Source organism: Arvicanthis niloticus, chromosome 26 (assembly GCF_011762505.2).
Source record: "Arvicanthis niloticus isolate mArvNil1 chromosome 26, mArvNil1.pat.X, whole genome shotgun sequence".
Lineage (NCBI taxonomy): Eukaryota > Metazoa > Chordata > Mammalia > Rodentia > Muridae > Arvicanthis > Arvicanthis niloticus.
This window is the reverse complement of record NC_133434.1, coordinates 10,842,476-10,865,824: the sequence shown is the minus strand read 5'-3', so window position 1 is coordinate 10,865,824 and position 23,349 is coordinate 10,842,476. Positions and strand designations below refer to the sequence as shown.

Here is a 23,349-nt window from a genome sequence, read left to right as displayed (position 1 = left end):
TGTGAAGAGGGCATCACAGAGGGAGAAGCAGTAAAGGAAAAATATGGAAGCTGAGAAGGGCAATGCACAGGGCCTGTGTGGGGCAGCTGAAGCCTCGGCTCAACACATGGGCTACTTTGAGGAAACTGGCTGTAGATGTCAGAGGTTCTAGAGCAAGATACTGTGGAGGTGCAAAACCCAGTCCTGTACGCAGTGTCAGAAATGATTTGGAGAGCATCTCTGATCCCAAAAGATAGCGATTGTCTTGGGAGACACACCGTCTAAACAAGTCACACTCCCGGTAGACATGATGCTGTTGAAAGGTCAGACTCTGGGTTTGCTAGAGAAGTATTTTGGAATGCAGATATTTTCTTGTTGCATGCTGAAGGAAAATGATAAGGTTGAGGACAGAAGTTAACGAGTAAACAACAAAAACTCGAAGCCACCAAGTCTACAAAACGGTTAAAAGGATGGCCTGATCAGGGCATGTTGAGTTGTGACCTCTCCCTGCCCAGGAGACTGATCCATGCTGACATCCACTGCTGGTTTCACTCCCAGAATGAGCTGAGGAGACATCTTTTTGTCACCTAAAGGTTTGTCACCTTTAGAGTTTGGAAAATCCCGGCATTATATGACATACCACAACAGAATAGTGGCATGGGAAGAGGCATGCAGGACCAGAGGGTAGAGAAAGGGAAAGGTCTGAAGTTTCCAAAGATCCCAGACAAAAATATTAGAAATCTGAGTATAAAGAGTAGAAGAGGAGATGCCCACGTACTTTCTATGAAACATCGTGGTCCCTTCTCATCCTACGGTCAAAAGTACATCTAATGCAAGAGGGAGAAGATACAGGGGAGACCCTGAATTTTACCTGAATTTAAACCAAAAACTACTGAGAAGTCTGTAGTTTGTACTGGAATGAAAATTGAAGTTTGAGGTAGAAGTTAAGTTTATTCGCAGAAAGCAAAGGTATCCCCTGCATTTGCTGGCTTTGGAAATCTCTCCCCATCCCACAGAGGTTTATGGAGACTGATTAGACAGCAGAGGTGGAGGTGGAGGGAAGAGGGAGTCGGATGGGAGTCAGGCCCCAGAGAATGATGAAATGTCGTGTATGGGAGGCCTCTCTGATGTCCATGGGGACCACGGGCCCTGTGGCGTAGAGGGAAGAACTAACAGACGAAACTATGAGCGGAGTGACCGTGCCCAGGCCACTGTGCCTCAGGAGACACCTGGGTCTTCCCAACCTCCCAACTTGCATTTGCAGCGCCCTTTGGAACACAAGAGCAAGCACTGTAGTAAGAGCCAAGGTGCTGGATGGAGCAGAGCTGTCTGGAGGACACTGCACACATTTCCATGAAAACCACAATGTCGGCTGCCCAGCCAGCCATAGCAACCGAGGCCAGCTTCACACAGTGACCCCTCTTCTGCCATGGCTGAAATCCAGACAGATTATTCAGACATGCTCAAACCTCCTTGGCCAAGCAGAATCCCCTCATGACTTCTTATGGGCCATGCTGGAAGCGCTGGCGCAAGATAGGGGGCGTGCCTCTGCTTCATTTTTCTCTGGCTAATTAGCCATTGTATTTATCTTTGCTTCTAACTCAAGGCTCAAAGAACTCAGACTTGAGGGAGCAGCGTGACACAAAAGATCTCTTCCTTGAAGTCTTTAAATGCCCATGGAGAGTTGAGCCATGGGAACTTTCCCCCCTGTGTCTCAAATAGCAGGAGTTTTAATTTGCTTTCCCCAGTAGCTCTCGGGTCATCTTTCTTTTTATAGTTTGGACCAGTTGGCTTTCACGTGCTCCTAAAAAAACGAGGGGACCGTGGAACAGCAGAGAGATGGAGGTGACTGGAAGTAGGAGGGGGGTCTTTTTTTCCCAGAGACCTCTGAAACTGACAGTAACTGCCAGCACTTTGGTCTCAATTAAAATGTACCAGACAACACGCGGGAGCCTAATGTAATCCTTTTCTGCTTTGTTATCCTATTAAAATGCACACAGTTTCAAAGAAAGAGAACTGATGCTCACCCTACTTTTAATCCAGCATTACAGCTCAGACACCAAGGCCAAGAAGAATCCGATCACTGAGGTAATGCTTCCTATCTCCAGCTTTCTTAACGGGCCTTATTTGAATCTTGTAAATGCAACAACCTTCTCGTCATAACCTCTTTTCTCTGTCCCCACCTGAAGCTTGGCAGCGAGCTACCTTCCTACAAACACTGAGAAATAAGATGGCAGATCCTGTGGAAGACTGGAGATAACAAAAAAGGCCAGGCTCCACGCCAAGCAGTTTTCATTTTGCTCGGTTTTCTCTTTTTCTTTTAAATGTATTTTATTTGTTTATTTTCTCAGCCTGCTCCTATAAAAGGAAATCTTGCTAGTCATTCTCAGATGCCAACATCCCCATGCAAGGGGATTGGGTTACCAAAGGCTTCGCAGAACAATCCCAGGACAAAAGGTAGTGGGCGAACCCCAAGGAAATTAAATACCTTTATCTTGAAAAACACCAGCTCATAATCAGGGCTTCAAAGGAAGACAAACACTCAATCAGGCCGTGAAAACCAGGGTCCCCTTTCAAGAATGGCAAAGAGGCAGCGTTGTTGACTTTTGGAACCCTTGGATAACAGGAAGCTTGCTGTCTGGCACAGTGGGAATGAAAGCGTGAGACATCTTAGCAAGAGTGGGAGTGTGGATGGGGGAGGGAGACCTGGGGAGGCTTCCCTCCCTCTTTCTTCTCAGAGGGCCCAGTGAGGCTCTCCTTGTTCTCTGGTTTCTTTGGAAAGCTCTGAAGGTGGGAACCCGACTTTGGGAGTTTGATAGCAACTCAGAGAGATACTTCCAGGAAGCACCCCCCCTCCCTACCCCAACCAAGCCAGACTGAACAGTAGGAGGCAGAGAAACTCCAGAGGATTGTCAGAAAACACAGCAGGACCAGAAACAGAGATAAATGATGACCCAGCCCAGTCTGCAATCAAGAATGTCAGCCATGCTGAAGACCATACTCCCCTCTGTCTGGAAACTGAGCCAAGTTAAGCTGACACATCCCTGCTACAAACATCTGACGTCATGTTCTGCAGGAAAGAAGGGGCTCCCGAAGTGAGCTTGTGTAGAATCCCTCACCCCTGCCACCTTGGAGGTTCTGGGCAATAAAGCCAGTTTTTCAGGATGCCAGTTAAGTTCTAGGAGCATCTGCCATAGTGGAGGGATCACAGAGTGACCGGAGAGCTGGTGTGCTGTGAAGGCTGGGACCTCTGCTTCTAATCTAGATTTGAGTGTGGAATCTTGGACAATGCATGTAAATTCTGTACTTTTCTTCCCTTACCAGAAAAAAAAATGGAGTTACAAGTTGTCAAGGGCAACTACAAGGTCAAAGTTAAAATAGTTTTCAAGGGCAGAGTTAAAATCGTTAGCATGGAACCTTGCTCATAGCAAACACTCCTAAAGGGAGACTTCATATTTTTAGAGCACATAACGTTGCCATCAGATCTACTTAGAAATTACCCATTAGCTATGAAAAGTTGGACAGCCCAAGTTCTCTGTCTTTTTAATGTTTTGATGTAGTGTGAACAGTGGGTCTCTTTTCTAGCCTGTCTAATAATTGGAGGAGATTGCGAATGGTTCAGGAAGTGCATTACGGACCACAGTGGAGTGCCTCTCCCGTAATCGCGAGGTTTCTCAAATGCTTGTTCCAGTTTGTGTCCTTCTTTCTTATTCTTCTCCAACTGTCCTTTCCAGAATCTGCTGGGTCTCAGTGAAAAGATGTCACGGTGAGGGCAAGGAGAAATGGCAAGCTTTCTCCTTCATAGTGCCAAGCAATGCAAATGTGCGGTTACTGGGATGGCCACATTGGTCACTCTATACACGCTAAAGGAGGGGGCAGTTGTTTATAACAAAGCGTCCCATGGAGATGGCCCTGTCTGATGTGTCCGCATGGCTGTAGGAGGATGTTAAAATGATTGAGAGCCGCACAGATCCAAGAATCTATGTTTGGATCAGATACTCTTGGAGAGTCTGTCACTGCTCAGAGCTTAGCGCTTACTACAGCACCAGAGAGAACATATGATGTCACTTGCGGAGATCATGACACTTGTCTGTCCTTTCTCTATATCCATGTGGTGCAGCTGCCCTTCATCCACCTACCAATCATTGTTCCAAAAGAGAACAGCATGCATCATGCCTCAGGTACAGATAGATGCACTGTTACTTGGAACTCAGTATTGGTTAGTGCTAAGAGGTACGGCTACCCAAATCTAAGAAACAATTCTTAGCTAGGGGGAAAGGAAGGGCGGGCACATGAGTAGGACCAGGGTCTCTTCTCTGCGGTAGCCCCTGATGATGTCTGTCCCCCAATCACATTCCAGAGTCAAAGAGAATAATGCATTTTCATTTGGGGAGCTAGTATTTGTATTTGTGGGTAATCTGTGAATGACACCAGAGCTAGTATTTCACCGACCGGGGATTTGTGGCAAGAGTCGGAGGAGTCTATTTCAGCTAATGTGTGCTGATTGTTGAAGCACAGCTGAGGCGCAGGCTCCGGGTGTCAGGGGGAAACCCCAGTTTCACAGCCATCTGTCTAGGTGGCTTATGCACTGTCCTGTGTACTGGAGGGGACAGAAGCAGTGACTAGATCATTTCCTAGTCCCTCCTGCAGGTGCTAAGGCATCTGTAAAGGCAGCCAGGATCTTGCAGGTTGGAGCAAACCTCTCCCAAGCTAATGAGTGGCTGTGTGCTGTGGAAGGCATTAGACTTCCAGGGGGATGACTGATGACAGTGTTAAACAGAATGGCCTAGCTCTCTGAAATGCGCCCCTCCCCCGACTCCATCTGTTTCCCAAGCTCTCACTCTGTCAGCAATCTATTCTTGCTTCTACTTTCCAATAACTTCCTAAAGGCATGGCTGGTAGACAAGCCTCACTCTGAAGAGGAAGAAGAGGCCACTCAGCCAGGAGTCGGCACGCTGGAGCCAACACCCATGATTAACAGGTTGGAGGTGAAAGCCGAGAAGCTGGGAAAGAAAGACTGGGCTGTTTGGTGGCTCCTGGTCTCTACCAGCTTCACGGTAAAGCCTCAGCTCCTTCTGAAAGCATGTCTAAATCAAACCAGTCAGCGTCGTCTTAGCACAGATCACATGTTCTTTTCTTCTCCTCCCCCACTCATCTAACATGGGGATCTATGTCATGGATTAGCCACGTCAGTGTTCTGCTGCCTTCAAGAAGGTCTGGACCATCTGGCTGGAGGCCTCACTGAGAGTCTCTGGGGTTTACAGTTACCACACACAGCATTTGATGAGGTCACAATTAGGATCCAGAGTTGTGTATACTATAGGCCTCTATGTCTGGGTTGTCTATCTCTTTCCTTCTGATCTTTTATTTTTCTTCACTTTCTGTGAAGGTATATGTGGTGTGTGTGTGTGTGTTCATGTGTTCTCATAAGTATAGGTTCAATAGTGCCTGCATGTTTGTGCATGTGTAGTCCCTAAAGCTCATCTCGAATCTTCCTACCTCTGACCTAGATCATTGCCTATCTTTTCTTCTTAAGGTTATATCTCTCAATCAAACCCAAAGCTTAACAGTACTGCTGGTCTGGCTACGAAGCTTGTTCTTTCTAAGGCTGGCATTATAGGCAAGCAACCACATTCATAGGGCAATGATGTAGGATTCTTGGTATCTGGACTCAGGCCTTCCTGCTTATGTAGCAAGATCTTTAATGGCTCAGCCACCTCTCCAGTCCCTTCTGGTGTTTTTTTTTTTTTTTCCCTAGAGCACCTGCTATGGGCCATAGCCTATGATTGTGGGGTAGAGAGCTACATAAGGCCTGGTTCTTCCCAATGAATCTAATCTAACAAGAAATCTAGATTCATAAACGCGGCTACCATGATTGTTGTGTGCACACAATCAGAATGATGCACACTGTGTTATTAGTGAGACACACAAGCAGCAGGGCTGACAGAGTTATGTATGATCAGGTAAGCCACCAAGATAAGGTGGCCCATAGTTCAGTGATAATGAATGGGGTTAACCAGAGGGGTGTTTGTTTGTGTGTGTGTGTTTGAAGAAATTCTGGACTAGTTATTTATGTGTCATCTATTAGCAGATAACCTGACAGACACATCTGTGGGGGCCGGGGGGGGGGGGAGGATTTTAATTTGACTTTCAGTTTCCAAGAAATTTCAACTCCCTGTGGAGGGGAGTCAAAGGTACGGTTCAGTCCACCGAAACTTTAAAGCAGAGAATCGCAGCCGTCCTAATGCTGTGACCCTCTAATACAGTTCCTCATGCTGTGGTGACCCCTAACCTTGAAATTATTTTCATTGCTACTTCATAACTGTAATTTTGCTTCTATCATGAATTGTAATGTCAGTATTTTTGGAGATAGAGGTTTGTCAACGGGGTCAGGACTCACAGGTTCAGAACTGCTGCTTTAAGCTATTTGAAGAGGCACACATTCACCTGGCGGCCACGCCACCAGGAATCATCAAGAGGCCAGTCAGAACCGGAGGAGGCCTAGCCTGATAGTGACCCATTTCTGCCTGCTGAGTCCCACATCCCAAAGGTTCCACAACCTTTTGCAAATGATGCCACCAGCTGGAGACCAAGTGCTCAAATGCACGAGCCCGTGGATAATATGTCAGACTCAAAGCCACAGAAATGCTTGAAAGGAGTCAAAGTGCACAGACAGAAGCACCAGGGCATGCTGGGAAATGCAAACAGTTCTGTGTTGCTAGCGATGATGTCACAGGTTTTACATTTCGAAAAGATCAGTTTTACGGAAGGTGGAGTCGAACAGAAAGTGGCTACACGCAGAGGCATCATCTTGAAGTCAATGCAGTAGTCCAGGCAAGCATTGGGGGAGACTTGAAGCAGGAATTCGATGGGATGGGTAGAGAAAAGGAGATCAAGATAAAGCTAGCAGGAGTTGGCAATAACCAGTGCTTGGAGGAGAGGTAAGAAACCAAGAGCAAGCCTGGGTGACTGGTGAGGTTGGAAGAGGCATCAAGCAGTGGTTTTATAAAAAGCCATGAAGGGGAGTGTGATTGACAGCGTCCAGCGCTAAGATGATTGACAGCATCCAGCGCTAAGAGAGGATGTGTAAGATCAAGGCTGGGAAATGTCCCTGAGCTGAAAAACAAATCCTGGGAAGTGATATCAGAGGACAAAGACACTATGGCATGCAAGAGCAGCAGGTGATGCCAGCATGTGAAGCCTAACTAGGACTCGCAGAAGTAAATCCTGATTAGTAAATTCATCTTCTCCTGCAGGGCCTAAAAGCGTCTCAGGTGTTCAAAATTATGTTTAAGGTCTGAAAAGGAAAAAATACCGGCTTCCCAATGCACAAAGAAAACTTGCAAAATTAAATTAAGACATGTTTAATTAAATATCTCCAAAATGGAACATTGTTCCAACTTCATTAATTTTTAAATTTAATATTCATAAAACTGCATCTCATTTAGACACAATTTTGGGGTTAGATTTTTCTCATTTTACAAACATTCCCTCCTATGCAGTGAAGGCTGAGAAATCACAGCCAATTGTCAATTAACTATTTCTTTCTGCTCTGTGAAACCAGAACCAAAGAAATTTTAGATGCATTTGGTTGTAAGATATTGGGTGTGTTCTCTTCTACTTGCTTGTTTGTGGGATGGAGTCCCCAAATGTATGTGTTTTAGAGTGTCCTAAAATGATGCTGATGTTGACAGCTCTGTTCAAGGTTCACAATGATGGAGAAGAGGGAGGAGGGGCATTGAGTGGATGGAATTGGAACAGTCAAGGGAAAGACATGAATTGGAGAGAGCCAGTGGAGAGGTGAAGATGGACAGGTTCAGGAGGTAACTGCTGGGGAGGTGGGGAGTGCAGACAAGGCACAGGTGACAGGCCCTGAGAAGAGAAGCAACACTCTTCCAGAAACAGGAGGGATGAGCTCTTCTCAGAGGCCCTAGTCTTCTTCTTCGTCTCAGGTAGATCTATCTTCAAGTGATGGGGTTATCTTGGAGTATCGCAACATGACCCAAGGACTCCCTTTGCCTGGGCAGGTGGCCATTTTGACCATCACCAAAGTTACTTCTCTAGGCTGGGCTGGCTCAAGAAGCTAGTGCTTTGAGGAATCATGGGATGTAATAATGTCCCCGCTCTTCTCACCACTCCTTATCCATGGGCTGCAGCACCAGCCTTCAAACCCCAACCAGACCCTAGGGCATACTCTTTCTTAAGAGATCCCATATGTCTCATTTCCCAGTCCATATGGATCCCAATATTCCTATACTCAAATGTCTTCTGTCCCCAGTTGCCCAGGTGAGAGAGACTGGTATTTAAATAAACCCAAGCTAGTTTACTCCCCCATTTTTAAGATTGCTGTCTTGGATTAATTGATTTGGAAAAGCTGACCTCATAAATCTACAGACAAGAGTGTACCATCTGCTAAAATTGTTGCTTGTGTGAAGCCTCAGGTCCATTGGAAGCAGACCATCATCTGGGCAGAGAATAATGGCCATGTGTTGTTTTAAAAAAAGAAAAAAAGAAAAGAACAGACACCCATCCTGTTCTTTGTGATGAGAAACCCAAGGTATCTTAAAATGGCCAGGTAGCATCCAATTCCTGTACCTTTCTGTGGAACATCTTATATGGTGCAAAACTGGCTCTTCCCAACTACAGCATAGCCCCATGCCCCATGACAACTTAACTAGAGATCAGTCATGAAATAATTCTCAAGAGAATAAGACTTAAGCCTTCACTTTCATCAATTTCTTAGAAGAGGCTTTTGATCCGTCGTTGTAGTCTCCATTCAATCAAAGTGTTTCTGACACCACTCTTAAGTTTGGTTTCTCCACAACCAAAGAAAGCATCCAGATGTGTGTCTAAACTCACCAAGCTGCAAATGAAATGGCTGCAATCATTCTACAAATATGTATCAAGATATCTTTAGATATCCTACTATGCAATGAGGTTATGACCCAACTTTAAAGAACTTAAAAATGCATAAATGCTTCTTGTCTTAGTTAGGGTTTCATTGCTATGAAAAGACACCATGACCAAGGCAACTCCTATAAAGGGAAACATTTCACTGGTGCTGACTTACAGTTTCAGAGGTTCAGTCCATTATCATCATGATTGAAAGCATGGCACCATACAGGCAGACTTGGTGCTAGAGGAACCAAGAGTTCTACACCTTGATCCGAAGGCAGCCAGGAGGGAACTATCTCTCTCACTGGATGGAGCTTGGGCACTAGAAGACCTCAAAGCCCGCCTACACAGTGACACACTTCCTTTAACCAGGCCACGTCTATTCCGACCTCCTAATAGTGCCACTTATCATGGGCCAAGCACATTCAAATCACCACACTTCCAAAACTAACAATTTGAAACTAGCTATAGGCCTGCCTAGCTGGGGGAAAATATCACCTGAAAAACTTATTTCAAATACAGAGTTCTGGAGCCAGTGAGATGGTTCAATAGGTGAGGGTGCTTACTGTCACAGCTGATGGGCTGCCTTTGATTCCCAGAGCCTTTATGGTAGAGGAGGGGACCTATTCCTGAAGGTTGTCGTCCTACCTCCAAACATGTGGCACCTATGTGTGAGTGTATAAATGCACAAACTGACATACAAAGAAATAGATGTAAGAAATGATAATAAAATACAGACTCCATCTTCTGAAGTACTGATTCAGAAGGTCTTGGGAAGGGCTAGAGATCTCTATTTTAAGTTTTCCAGGAGTTTCTGATAGCAGCCGAATTTTGGGATGCACTGGTCCAGTGGTGGTGAAACGGCTTATTTTCCAAATAAAACATTTTAGTCCCATCTCCCAAATGTCCAGGTCTAGAATTATTTCAGGGTTTGAAGATTTGAGATTTTGGAACAGAAACTGGCTGGGCATCCCCTGACCTGGAAATCTAACATCTAAACTTCTCTGAAACCTAAAATTATTCAAGTATATGCTCAAATCTTCAGATTTCGGAGTTTTGGGGTAAGGGTGACCAACCTGAAATATTCTGGCTCTGGTGAGTATGATTCTTTTTATCTCCTTAGATCCCAAAACATTTTGTTAAGAAGATCAGCTAGAGGTTTTAGAGTTTAAGGTATTTTGGTGTCAAATCAGATTGGGCCTTCACCCCTCTCTTAAGACAATCCCCAGCTCCCAGCCCAGTACTGTCTTGTGGTTTCTCAAACCCTCTCCATCCTCAGCTAGATCTTCCTGCCCCAATTTACTATAACTATCCTGCTTCTCTTTCAAAGGACAAATGAAATCTCTTCCAGAAATGCATATGGGTGACCATCTCCAAGTCTCCCTCTGGTTGTTTAGACGACATTGAATTGCCTTGGTGTGTCTTCCCAACTCCCTCAAAGTAACTGCTACTTCTTGTCACTGTCTTTCAGGCCTGGGAATGGAGAATATTGGTGGAATCTTTGTGGTTCTTATTTGTGGCTTAATCGTGGCCATTTTTATGGCTATGCTGGAGTTTTTATGGACTCTCAGACACTCAGAAGCATCAGAGGTAAGCTTCTAAAGACTTCCAATGGCATGCAGGCCAAATGTATGAAGCACTCGGGCTTCTGCAAGCATTTCAGACAGGACTTGTAGAACATTCCCAGAGGGTACACAGGATGGTACAGTGGGAAACATTTTAGTCCCCAGAGTAAAAGATCTGAGTACACACTGTCACATATTGATTGGATGACCACAGAAAGGGCTCCAGATTCTCCTTGGACACAGCTACCAAGTGAATATGTGAGTGAATATTTATGAGCAATAGGCTTTAGTATAGTATTTTACAGTGTGTATGTGAAAGTACCAGGTTTCTCATGTAAAATGTGACCTCATACCATCCATTTTCACTGAGTTTTTACTGTACAGGCAAAAGAATCCTCAGAGATATCCCAACTTGAAGAACCAAGAGGTTCATTTTCTATCTTAGAGGTTTTTTTAGTAAATTTAATTCTCTAGCTGAGGCTTAGAGACTGAGTTACTATCTACTTCACATCTATGGGAAGTGTGAGAAGAATCAATGCTTTCTTCCATTGGTCTTCCCTCCTTCCCTTCATCCCTTCCACCCTAGAGAAGATGCACAAATCCTTGTGTCTTAATGTGTGCATTATGAGACCTCTTTTTTTTAAAAATGCATTACCATATCAGCTCTGCCCTAGATATTCCTTAAGCCCTCCTCTTTTAACTCTTGCTGAGGAAATATCCCCCCCCCGACTGTGCAGACAACACCCCGGAAGCCTATGGGTACCACCTCCTAGGAGACTTGGACATGACATCACTGCCTGCCAGTCGCTTGGTTGTCTGTGCCCAGCTTGTTCTTCTGCCCTCTGCTCCTGCATGAAGAAAGCTTGATTTTACTTCCCATTTCCCCCAAGCAATGAAGAGTAGCCAGCGCCTGTCTAAACACGCCCCTCACCCAAAAATATGTGCATCAGGCCAGCTGCTGATGCTGCTGTAGCTATGGGTGGGACATTTGCAGTGCCTGTACCTGATCCTGCCACTCCTCAGCTCTAAGCTCTGTTGACCTTCTCTCCAAAATCCACAAGTGTGCCCTAGTTGTTCCTTTTAAAGAGTAGCAATGTCACCATCACCGTGCCTTACACCATCGTTCTCCCGAGCTAAGGACATTTGATAACAGGCTTGCTTCTCGATACCTTGTCCCCCTCTTTGCCCTTGATCCTATTCCAGCCTGGCTTCTCTACACCCCTGCCGTGAAGAACCTTTGCGCCATTGTCTGACCCCTTCAGCAAAGAGCAAACCAAAGGGAACATGTCATTCTCAGACTCTCTTGTCCTTTTCCTTGCTCAGCATCAGAGCTCATGGGTCCCCTGGTATGTCCACTTCCAGTTCAAGTCCCCTCTCCCTTTGCCCATTCCTTAAATTCTATGAATGCTTATGTATTCCATATAAGCCTGATTGGGTGTGTCTTTCATTCACCATGAGGCTTTCCCTATCTCTTCTCCTGCCTTTTACTCTGGACCAGCAGAACCAACCATCCTTCAGCCACCCCAGCACCAATGTAACGCTGACATAAAGTGCTTATAGGCCATCCCACAAGGCCTCTAGGTACTTGGATGTAAGGACTGCTTGCTATCCCTGCATTTCCATGGCAAATCATAGCATTTGACCCACCATAGACGGTAAATGAATGTTGTTATATTCTTGTCACATGTAATGGATTAAGCAGGTGGCAAGGGGCTTGTTGCCATAGTAATTATTAAAAGCACAGGGGTTTCGTGATTTGCCAAGAGTCTCTATTTAGTGACAGTGATGGGACTAGAATCAGAGCTGGGAGCTTGTTCGGCCGTATTCTATGAGCTGATACCTGCAGCTGCTTCATATGGTCCGTTTCTCCATAGAGCTTAGGCAGGATCTGGACCTAACATTGACATTCAATGGCTCCCAGACCACTCTGAGAGCTAAAATGAAGAGGAGGCTGTATTGCCTGTGTGGCTATGGTACAATATGTGTCCCATAGATAGAACACAAGAAAGAGGCTTCTTCGGCCATTGTGTTCCCGGAGTGCCGCTGTGACCTCAGAGATGAGAACTCAACCAAGTATGCTTGCTTGGGTTTCGGAGTCAGACAGGTTTAAGTTCTAATTCTCAATAGGATACTCATTAGTCAGTTCTTTACAAAATATATAATATTTCCTGAGTTCCTACCGACACATCCTCAAAGTGAATATTATAATAATTTTATTATAGTAGTAATAGTAACAACAGTAACACATATTTATAATTCTTTATCCATTGGTTGTCTGACCCCCAAAGCTAGAATGGCCCAAGCTCTTTGTAAGTTTGATACAAATGCTGTCTTCCACAAAGCTTAATTAGCGTGCACCATCTTTACTGCATTCACTGTGAACACACAAACATTTTGCTGTAGAAATAACAAATATGCTCAAATATGGAGTTTGTCCTAGACCCACAGGGTGTTAAACATAATACAGTGTGTGTACAGTGTAATGCCTTTTCTAAAAGCTGGAATATTCTGCATTTTGAGACAGAGCTGGAGCCAAGCATTTTCTACTATGGTTCTGTGGACCTTCAGATGTGCAAGTGTTTATTCCAGTGGTTTGGGGTGTGCATTGTCTACAACCACTGGCAACTTCATTCAGGAGAGTTATAAGGAAGTCAAGGCTTGTGATGGCCTTTGAACATGATAGGACTGTCATGTCGGTGGAGATGAAAGGGAAAATAGGGAAGAAAAGGTAAGGAAGAAAAGGAGGCTGCTTCTTTCCACTATGCTTCCAGAATGTTCCTTTCCAGCTCAGACAGTTCAATCGGGCATGGTGGGTAAAAGGCACAAGAATTTTTGAACTAAAGACCAAAAGTTCATGAACAAATGATATTTTCAAATAGCATCAGGCAGACTGATGTCGGGAGAGAGTGTTTGTTTTAAGAAGGCCTCAAGGTCCAAATTTACCTGAGGTCTACGGATGAAATTCTCAGTGGTAGAAGCTAAGCAGAGTAGGAGGATGCAGTGTTAGTGGGAATGTGTCAAAATGGTACCGGGTCTCCCAAGATGCCGATACTGCTCTTTGAAGGTGGTCAGAGATTGAGCATCATCTGTCCGGGCTGTTGAATGAAGGATGTTGGGGGTGGGGCTTAAGCAGGAGAGGGAGATGAAGCCTTCATTTAACCTTTTCACCTGAGATGAGAGGCCCTCCCATCACTCCATGCCTACAGACACATGAGGCCGGTTCTGAGTGGCTATCTGTGACCTCCGCTGTCTCCCCCAGGTGTCTGTGTGTCAGGAGATGGTGACGGAGCTACGCAGCATCATCCTGTGCCAGGACAATATTCATCCCCGGCGGCGGCGCTCTGGAGGCCTGCCACCCCAGCCCCCGATCCTGGAGGAACGCCGGCCCAGAGGCACAGCGACACTCAGCAATGGCAAGCTTTGTGGCGCCGGGGAGCCAGACCAGCTGGCGCAGAGACTGGCACAGGAGGCCGCCCTGGTGGCCCGAGGCTGCACGCACATCCGCGTGTGCCCGGAGTGCCGCCGCTTCCAGGGCCTGCGGGCGCGACCGTCGCCGGCGCGCAGCGAGGAGAGTCTGGAGTGGGACAAGACCACCAACAGCAGCGAGCCCGAGTAGTGGCTGCGAAGGACCGAAGGACCGTGGAGCCAGGCGGGGAGGTGGGAGGGCTAACGTTACAACTTCCTTCTCTCCGGATTGAAGATTCAATGACTTTACAAAGCGACCAGAGCCCGATGCCCCAGCAGGAGGCGGATCCCGCGCTGTGGCAGAGCGGCTCTATCTGAGACGTTGCACCCACGTGGCAGAGACGCTGTCCCTTGTGGGCACAAGGACCCATCTCCTCCCAGAGGGCCTTTTCCTCACACTCAAATAACGTGGATTCTGGGTAACAGGGCCCTGCCAAGAGAGCAGTCCAAGAAATTGATGGTGTCATCAGTTGAATTACCCCCTAGGAAGGGGCCATTGTACCTTGGGTCTAGTTCTTACAGGAAAAAAAAAAAAAATTAAACTCAACAGGGAAGTTTTTCTTTTCTGGATTTGTATATTTTTGTTAATGTCCTTTTCTTTCCTCTCCTGTTTTTCTTCTGTCTCTTCTGGTTTCCGTTCTAAGGTTCACTTGTCTTGCGCTTCTGAAGTGTGGGTTTTGGATGGAAGTCCGATCTCTCTCTCTCTCTCTCTCTCTCTCTCTCTCTCTCTCTCCTCTCTCTCTCTTTTAGGTTTTGGAGTTGCAGGTACACAAGGTTTCAGGTGCTGACTCTGCTCCCACTCAGTGTGGTGTTTGGTGGTCTTCTGAAGCACAGAGAGCCTTGGGTGAAAATTCATTAAACCAACTTTTTAAATGCAAAAAAAACAAAAAAACAAAAACAAAAACAACAAACAAACACCTCCCAAACCAGTCTGTAGTCTACCTGGAGATACCTTGAAATGCCTGGGGTTCTAAGGGTTAACCTGGCTTTTCTTTTTCTTTCCCCATTTTCATCTCTGAAAACAGAAGTATGACAGAATCTGTAAAGCATGCTGAATATTGTGTAAGGAGAAGGAGGTGTGTGTGTGTGTGTGTGTGTGTGTGTGTGTATGATTTCCCCACCACCGGAGTCTTGGCTTCCATTGCAAGGTACCTACTCAGAGAAGAGAGAGGGCCGGCTCCTCCAGTATGGTAGGGTACACTCTTCAACTGCATCTGTTTTTAGCTGAAGTTGGTAGCTGCCTCTGAAACCCTACCCACAAGGCTCATATGGATTGGGTGGCTTTCTGGTACTAGACATGAAACCCGGGTGCAACTGTGCATGCTTGTGTATATGCGTGTGCGTGTGCGTGTGCGTGTGCGTGTGTGTGTGTGTGTGTGTGTGTGTGTATTCATCTTCCCATACATGTGTGTGCCCAAGCATATATGCATGTGTTTATGAAACAGAAAGACCTTAAGTACCCAACAGTGTGCTAGCTCCTGGGAGAGAATGGAGTCTTTTAGCCCATCACTGCCTGAGGAACTAGGAACCCGGAACCGTGAGTTCGGATCTCGGTGTGGGCAGTAGCTTTCCTTGTGTGACTCGGGATGAACTGTCTGACCTCTCTGCTTCAGACTGGGAGTCAGCAATACTTTCCTAGGTATCCTGGGACCGCTCTGCCCGTAGGAGGTTCGCAAGGTCTGATGGGAACGCCCTCCTAATGGGAGGGCCAACGATCCCAAGGAGCTACTTGGCCTTTGTTTGGTCTCAGCACTCCAGAATTCCATGAGAGTTGTCGTTTTTCGAATGGAAAACAAATTCTATGCAATTTCTGATTGTAACTTAGAAAATTCCGAGAGAGAGAGAGAGAGAGAGAGAGAGAGAGAGAGAGAGAGAGAGAGACCAACTCCCACCTGCACCACCCACCCTAAACTGAGCTGATTTCACGAGGCTCCCGTTCTGAATGTACTAAAATAAAGACCTTTTTTTGAAGACAAGGATCTGAATTCCCTTGGTTCCACTTTTTGCAGAGGTTGGCATCCTCTCTGTGCTGGGATAGTTTGTTGGCGCTGCCACCCCAGGGCCAAGTTGTAACCCTGACTCATTTCTGGTCCTGTAAGAGGTGCCCTGTTGTTCCTAAACTGACCCCTGGCTGGTAACTCTGAATCGTTTTTCATTTTTCTCTTTAACTGTCCAGTGGCTTTGTGGGACACTTAAGATTTTCTTTTCGTTTTTGGCATTCCTTGTGGAGAAATACAGATTTTCTGGGAAGGACATTCGAAAGCTGACTGCCAGCAGCCTCCCGTCCCACGCCCACGCCCACGCTCCGTGGTGTCACAAGTGATCCACCCCCCAGCCCTGTCTCATGCTTCTGACTCCAGGATTCCTCCTGCCAGATCGCATCTTGGACAGGAAGGTTTGTTTTTTAAAACTCGTTTTTTATGAGCAGGATATCTTGATCAATAGAAACTTTTTTTTAATGGATTAGTGAAGTAAATGTTCTCACGCATCATTTGTGATGTCTGTTCCCATTCCCGCGTGGAGAAACGAGACTGACAACACTAGGCAGCTTTCCTGAACTCCCGGGACTGTCTTTGCGCCTTCTTCCAGTTGCTGCGTGAATCTGCTACCAGCTGTTTCTGGTCCTCGGTTTGTTCTCCACGTTTGATTCATGGCTCCGTTGTCCTTCTTTCCCATCCCGTGTTTTCTATCTGATTCTGTGTACTATATAAAGCAGTGTTTTTTTTTTTTCTTGTCTGTTTATCTTTCTTCGACTGGAATATTTACAATAAAACAACCCCTGAAATGTTAGTGACGGGTGCGAGGTGTTTGGGTTTGCAAAGGGTGATGCCCGTGCCCGCTGCCCAGGTATAAAACTCAAAAAAAAGGAGAATAAAACTAGGGGCCCACTTTGTATCTCACCCTCCACCTACTCCACCTACCACTGCCTCTCCCTCTTCTTTCTTCATGGCCCTCCTCTCCTCCTCCCCCCTCCTCTCTCCTTCCCTCTTCACTTCCCACCCCCTTCACCCTTTGTTCAAATCCCAATGAAGTCTAGGTGGCTTCTTTCAGTTTTCAGGTCTGGGAGCCTGAGCCAACTCCCCCCTTCCACACATACACCCCTCAAAACGGATATGAATGTTAATGGAGTTTAGGTTTGTGGGGTTTTTTTGTCTTCCTAAATGCACTTTCACAGAATAGTCATCTACTGATACCCGAGGTAACTTTAGCCAGATATCACCCCAGATTCCACTGGGAGCCCGAAGATTACATCAATTAAAATATAATACTTCGCTTTATTTCTTTTAATTGCTCTGCAGGGCCCCAACCGTCACAAGATCTGTACTTCAGAACCCAGGTGGGGTGTAAGTTGAGCATGCGGAGGTTGGAAAATCTTTTGGCTTCCTCTACTCCAATGCTCATATGAGAATATTCATGCTGGGAACTTGCCAAGCGGCCCTCTTATTGGTTAGGTGAGACCGAAATCTCACGCTAGCCAGTCTATCTGGGTCTGCTCTGTGAAAGCTCATTAGTTTGGGATTCCAAGGAGTTTAATTTTCTTTCAGATTCCAAAGAGAACTTCCCGTTGGTATACAGGGCCAGGATGGAGCTATGGTGTGGAGAGAGAGAGAGAGAGAGAGAGAGAGAGAGAGAGAGAGAAGCGCATTCTGTGGCCCTTACATCTCCCTGGTATTTACAGCAAGGCAAGGTAGTCTGGGAATGATAAGAAAGGTCTGATTCCCTGGCTGGCTGTCAGCTCTCTCTCTCTCGGGTCATAACAATGAGGCCTGTTTGGAGAATGCACAGAAGACATGCTTTCAGAAAGATGTGTCTGAAAGCTGGGGCTTCCTATGAGGCCTGCTCATGAGAAAACCAAAATCTTAAGTAGCTTTCAGCTTTGAAGACTTCTGGCTTTCAGGAAAGGTAACTCCCTACACACACACAGAGAGAGACACACACAGACACGCACACTCATGCACATGCGCACGCGCACACACACATGGGGGGGGTGGACAGTCCCTACCAGGACCATCCTCAGGGGCAGACAACTTGGGAGTCCTCTGCTGTGCCTCAAAAATTAATGATGGCATGCTTCCAAAAGACCTGTCCCACAGAGGGGGAAATTCCAGAGGGGTGGAGGTCACTTTTCAAGTCTTAGAACTGAGTGGTCTTAGAATGTCAGTAGCCTTGAAGAACAAGGGGAGGGATATCCTGGCATTATTGTTAGAACACGATTAGTCACGTTTCACCGTAGTCTCCAAATCCGAAGAATGGATGAGATAAATCGGGCATCACCATGAGGCAGACGACAGAATTTGTGCTAAGAGAGGAAAGAAGACAGTCTATGAAAGCTGTACAAGAGAAAACATCCTCCGGCCAGGGATGGCAGGACAGACCCCAAGGAAGGGCATAAGGAAGCTGGCATCTAATATGGCTATAGATTACCTGTGTGCATGCAAACGTTCCCTTAGGTGAGGAGTTCAAGGGAATCAGTGCACAGGCATGACAGGGTGGAGGTTGGGCTGTGTGTGGTCCACACTTTATAGAGACCAGTATCTTTCCTGCTAAAGGGACCCACCTATCCTACGATATTCCTCACACCCAATCCAGCTTAGTCTCTTGGCTATGTCAGAGAATTCGAAGGGTAACAGAGATGGGAGGATCTTGGGATGAGGTAAAGCTTTTTACCCCTGGATTGGCAAGTGGTTAGGTTGTTCTTATTTCACACCACTTTAGACTCTGGGAGAGGTGTGGGGTGGGGTTAAGAAACAAAAGCCAGAGATCCAGTAAGTACCCCAAGAGGACAAAATGACTGGGACTGGGGAGATGGCTCAGCTGGTACATGCTGCCGCCTTCAAACGTGAGGACCTAAAGTCTGAGCATCGGAACCCATATGGAAAAGCTGGGGTCCTGGAGAGATTGCTCAGCAGTTTAAAGCAGTTTCTGTTGTCCCAGAGGATTGGGGCTTGATTCTCAGTCCCCATAACCGCCTGTAACTCCAGCTCTAAGGGACACATTGCCCTCCACTGGCCTCCACAGGTACCCGCACACATGTGGTGCACAGACACGCATTCAAGCAAAGCACTCACACACATTAAAAAGGTCTTGGGCATCTTTAGCAGCACTTGGGAGATGACCACAGCCTAGCCTACTTGGTAAGCTGGAGGGCAATGCGAGACTCTGTCTAAAGAGATTTTTTTTTTAAAATTGGACAGCACACGAGGAACAGCACCTGAGGTGATCCTCTGACCTCCACACTCACACTAAAGCTGGATAATTAAGGCTTTGCCCATACGTGCCTCGGAGGGACACGTGGTTAATTCAAACTGGTGGATAAAAACATCGCTTGTGGTTGCCTTGTCTCTGTTTCCACCCACAGCACTGCTTTGGAGGGAATCTGGCTCACAGTCCTGTGATACTCATTATGGTGGCCTGCCACCATTACTTGGAGGTACTCTGCACTGTCTCCCTCCCGGGCTCCTTTAAATAGTATTATTAGTGGGATTAGCTGTGGAAGCATCAGCCTCGCCCTGTGCAATGCTGCTCCGCTCAGCAGCCATCTGGAGTGGACTCTGGGTTGTTTATGACGAGAATCCGTTTAAAATTGGAGGATGGGAGTAAGAATAAAGAACTGAGAATGTGGAGCCAATATGAAACTAATGTGGAACAAAATCCTCGAATTTCTGACAACAGGGCCGTCTTTCAGCCCATTAAACCATCCTGTTATCCGTAGCACACGGAGTCTGCCTGGAAAGTTATTCTACTTGGATTGTTCTGATTAGATTCTTAGTGGCTTTTCCATTAAAAGTACGAGTAACTTCCGTTTCCGCATCATCTGTAATCCTAGAGTACCGAGTGGACTGCGAAGCGTTTTAAATCAGCTGCGAAGCTTGCTGAGATGTGAACACCAAAGCAACGAAGTCACAGGCAGAGGAAACAGCTCAGGCCAGCGTTACCCAGAGACTGTGTGTACCCACCGGCTCTCATGTGACAGGACTTTCAAACTAGCTTAAAAAGCATCAGATAAAAATAGTTCTGCAGGAGACAAAGCTGTGTTTCTTGGCAGATTTTCCCCCATTTTCTATAAACTAAAACCGAATGCGAGTATGCCTGTCTGTGGTGTGTGTGTGTGTGTGTGTGTGTGTGTGTGTGTGTGTGCACTGAGTGTGGCACGTTAGAGAAGTTAACCAAAACCATCAAGGTTTTGTCACTGTGCCTGTCTGTGAAAGTGTTGTGTATGTGTTATGTTTGCATTCTGTTGTATGTGTCAGCAACTACATGCAGTTTCGTGTCAATTGTGTAGATGAGGTGGGTGAGGTGTGAGCATGGTGTGTGCAGATAGCAGTTTAGCATAGATGAATAGGTTCTTGTCAGTGAGTTTAAAGGGTATACGTGAGTGTGTAATGTGTGTGTGTGTGTGTGTGCGCATGTCTATGTGTGTGCGTGTATATGTGTATGGTGTCCATGTATTGTGTATTGTTCATAAGGAATGTGTTGTGAAGTGAATGTTTGGTGTATGTGTGGACAGTGTGAAAGCATGTGGTATGTTACATGCTGCGTGAGTATGCAGCGTGTGTCAGTTAGCACAGATCACACAGGTTCTTGCTGGTGTGTCAGTGTGGTATAAACCTCTGTGTGAGAACGTTGGAGGGCAGTGTTTGTATGTGAGTGTTCGTGGCAGTGTAGCACAGTCATGCTAGTTCATAAATGGTGGAAGACGACCTCTTAGCACTTGGGCTTTTAACTGTGCTTCTGGGCTTTCTGACAAAGTTGGGCTCGCTTTTGGCTTTCAACAGCTCAGTTCTTAGTTAATAGTGTCGTTTATGTCTAGGCTCACTGTATATGCAGATGCATGTGGCAGTTCTCTAGTCTCAGTTGAGCGATGCCGTCCGTGCCTGAGCTGACTTCTTAAAACCTTCTGCTTTCCACCCTCCCCAACTGAAGCTCACCCACCACTCCTCCAGCTTGAGTGAACAGTCTTGCAGAATGTTCTGAGGTGAAGTGACTGAGCAGCCAGTGAGGAGAGGGGCAGGGTGTGGCTCTCCACCCTGGACTATGATCACCCATTCCACACAGGAGACTATCTCCAAACCAACACAGCAGTGGACTTGTTAAAGGCAGTGCGTTCCGACTGGGCACAAAGTCCAGAATTCAGAGACATTTAAAGTCAGATAGTCTGTCTTTTGTTTAATGTGACGGAGATGCTGAGGCTGCTGTTGTTTGGGGAGAACCCAAGGCTCTTGGTGATTTCAGCCTCCTGACAGCTTCTCACTTCCCTTCCACTGTATCCAAAGACCCCCCCTGCATTTATCTTTTGAAGTCAAGCTATTCCTCCTGCCTTTGTTCTGGTAGTTTCTACCTGCTGGTGGGGCCATCTTTGTATTGCAAAAGTTTGCCCATATTTAAACTCTGGCATACATGCTATTTCCCCAATGAGAGCATCTAAGGTAGAGAGAACCAGCTCTTCCTGACCACTCTGAGCCTCCCTTTAAGACTCCTAGGACTTCCTGTTTGTTATATGCATGATATGTGCTGTGCCCCTCCCTGCACCTTTCCTAGCAAAGCCTTTAGGAGTGCGGAGAAATGCACCTTTTGTTCCTTTGCAGGGGACAGGATTCCCAGCACATGCGTGCTTCCTATGAATGAATTCATGAATGAATGAGGCCAATCTGACAGAGAGCAAATACACATAAAAATGTAACAAGTGTGAAAGTGAGTGGCAGGGATATGCTAATGTATCCTTGATTCAAAGCCACCAAGCCAAGAGCAGCTTAATAATTTATAACGAGCCAACGTGTGACTTCATTCATTTTCCTGGTCGTGAGGCCAGCGGGGAGAGCAAGATGATAACACCTGTAGGTGGCTAGGGGTCTACCTGAATGGTGAGAGGGGATGTTTACTTTCCCGTGTCTGCTTGTCTTCCACACAGGGTACAAGAATCCAGTCTCCTGACTCTTAAGCCTGTTCTGAGAAAATCAACCAGCTTATCCCTGTCTCCCTTCATGATCCCACCCCAACCCCCCCCCCCAAAAAAATCCCAGATGAAATTATCAAACCTTGTGTTGTGGACTATCCATTCTAATGGAAGTCCATCAGGGTGGTTGAAACCAACCTGAGGTCCTACGTATTCACAGGGTAAAAAAAATCTACTTCCCCTAGTGGGAGGCTTTAAAATGTGAAAATAGCATCATGGTTTGAAGAACAGCAAATTATAGTCCTAGCATGTCGAGTGTTTGTAGGGGGAGGTCCGGCCCATTTTGACAAGAACAGAAAACTGCTGCCCTTCTCTTATTAAGTGTTGGTGTTCAGATGGAAGAAAGGCCAGTGAAGAACCTGGGCCCCGCCCACCACTGTCTGCGTGGCAAAGGCTTTTGTTCCTGTAATTCTCCAAGTAGCATCTCCTTCCCCTCCCTGTGAGTTAAATCTTATTATTTCTGAGGCTGGGAAATAAAAGCCTCTGAAAGTAAAGTGCCACACCCAGAGCTCTGAAGGCGGGGAAGGCTAGGCTCCAACTCCAGGGTCAAGGGCAAAAAGTCTTTGCTCTTCCCAGGACTGGGATCAGTCCCTCAGCCTCACTTCATCTGAGATCACCTGGGTGGATTGTTCCAGAAAGGATAGAGACTTGGCAAGGGACCGCATTAGCTCAATTTTTCACCAGGTAGGACTTCTGATTTTTGCTGGTGATAAATCTCTCTGACTCTGCACTCCTGTTTGTCCCTGCTATTTTTGCATTTGTTTTTGGGGTGCAATTTCCCTCAATGATGCTCACAAATACATATCTCTTAAGAGATGGTATTGGATTAGAAGTGTCCATTTATTAAGGTGTCTCATAATGGTTTTTACCATCAATAACAATGAAGGTTTGTGGCTTGAGTGTAGCTACGTCAACTCAGCCAAGGTAGTTAGTTATTCAGTTGAAGTAAGAATCCAGTGGCTCCAATACACCCTCCCATCCCAACCCTATCCCCCAGTGTAAGAAAGTCAGACTCAGTGATCAGAGAACAATAAATCCAAGGGCCACTGTGGATGGCCTTTATAGCTCTAAATTTGCCATCTGACTTAAGTTTCTGGAAGAGTCTCCAGCAGTTGGTTGCTTCATTCCTGACCATTAAGGACCACACTCAAGTCATTGTGGCTAAAAATGCAAAGCTATAAATTTGAAATAATAAACCTTTACTGAATGCTATGGTTGTATTAGTAGGGAAGGGGGGGGGGACATTCATGGGTACAGCCGAGAGGAATAAAGATGGATGAGGTCAGTCGGGAAGGGTGGGAGACTTTATCTGGGATAGTTGCTTAGAGCTGACTGTCCATTTTGCTCAGGGGTGACAAGAGAAGAAAGGTCATGGGTACAAAGCAATGTGCTCACCTGTCACTAGAACATGTGAGCGAATGTAACCAGATACAGTATAACTACAGAATAGGTGATTCTTTTTTTTTTTCTTTTGTATTTTTTTATTTTAAA

At 46.2% G+C, this 23,349-nt stretch overlaps 1 protein-coding gene across 1 annotated transcript in view; it reads left to right on the top strand.

Moving 5' to 3' along the window:
- Positions 1–16,694, top strand: part of Grik4 (glutamate ionotropic receptor kainate type subunit 4) — a 430,298-nt gene extending 413,604 nt beyond the window's left edge. Inside the window, 3 exon segments of the mRNA XM_076924803.1 lie at positions 10,346–10,464; positions 13,699–13,927; positions 13,930–16,694. Coding sequence (XP_076780918.1) covers positions 10,346–10,464; positions 13,699–13,927; positions 13,930–14,222 — 641 coding nt within the window. The 3' untranslated portion in view covers positions 14,223–16,694.
- The last annotated feature ends 6,655 nt before the right edge of the window (positions 16,695–23,349 follow it).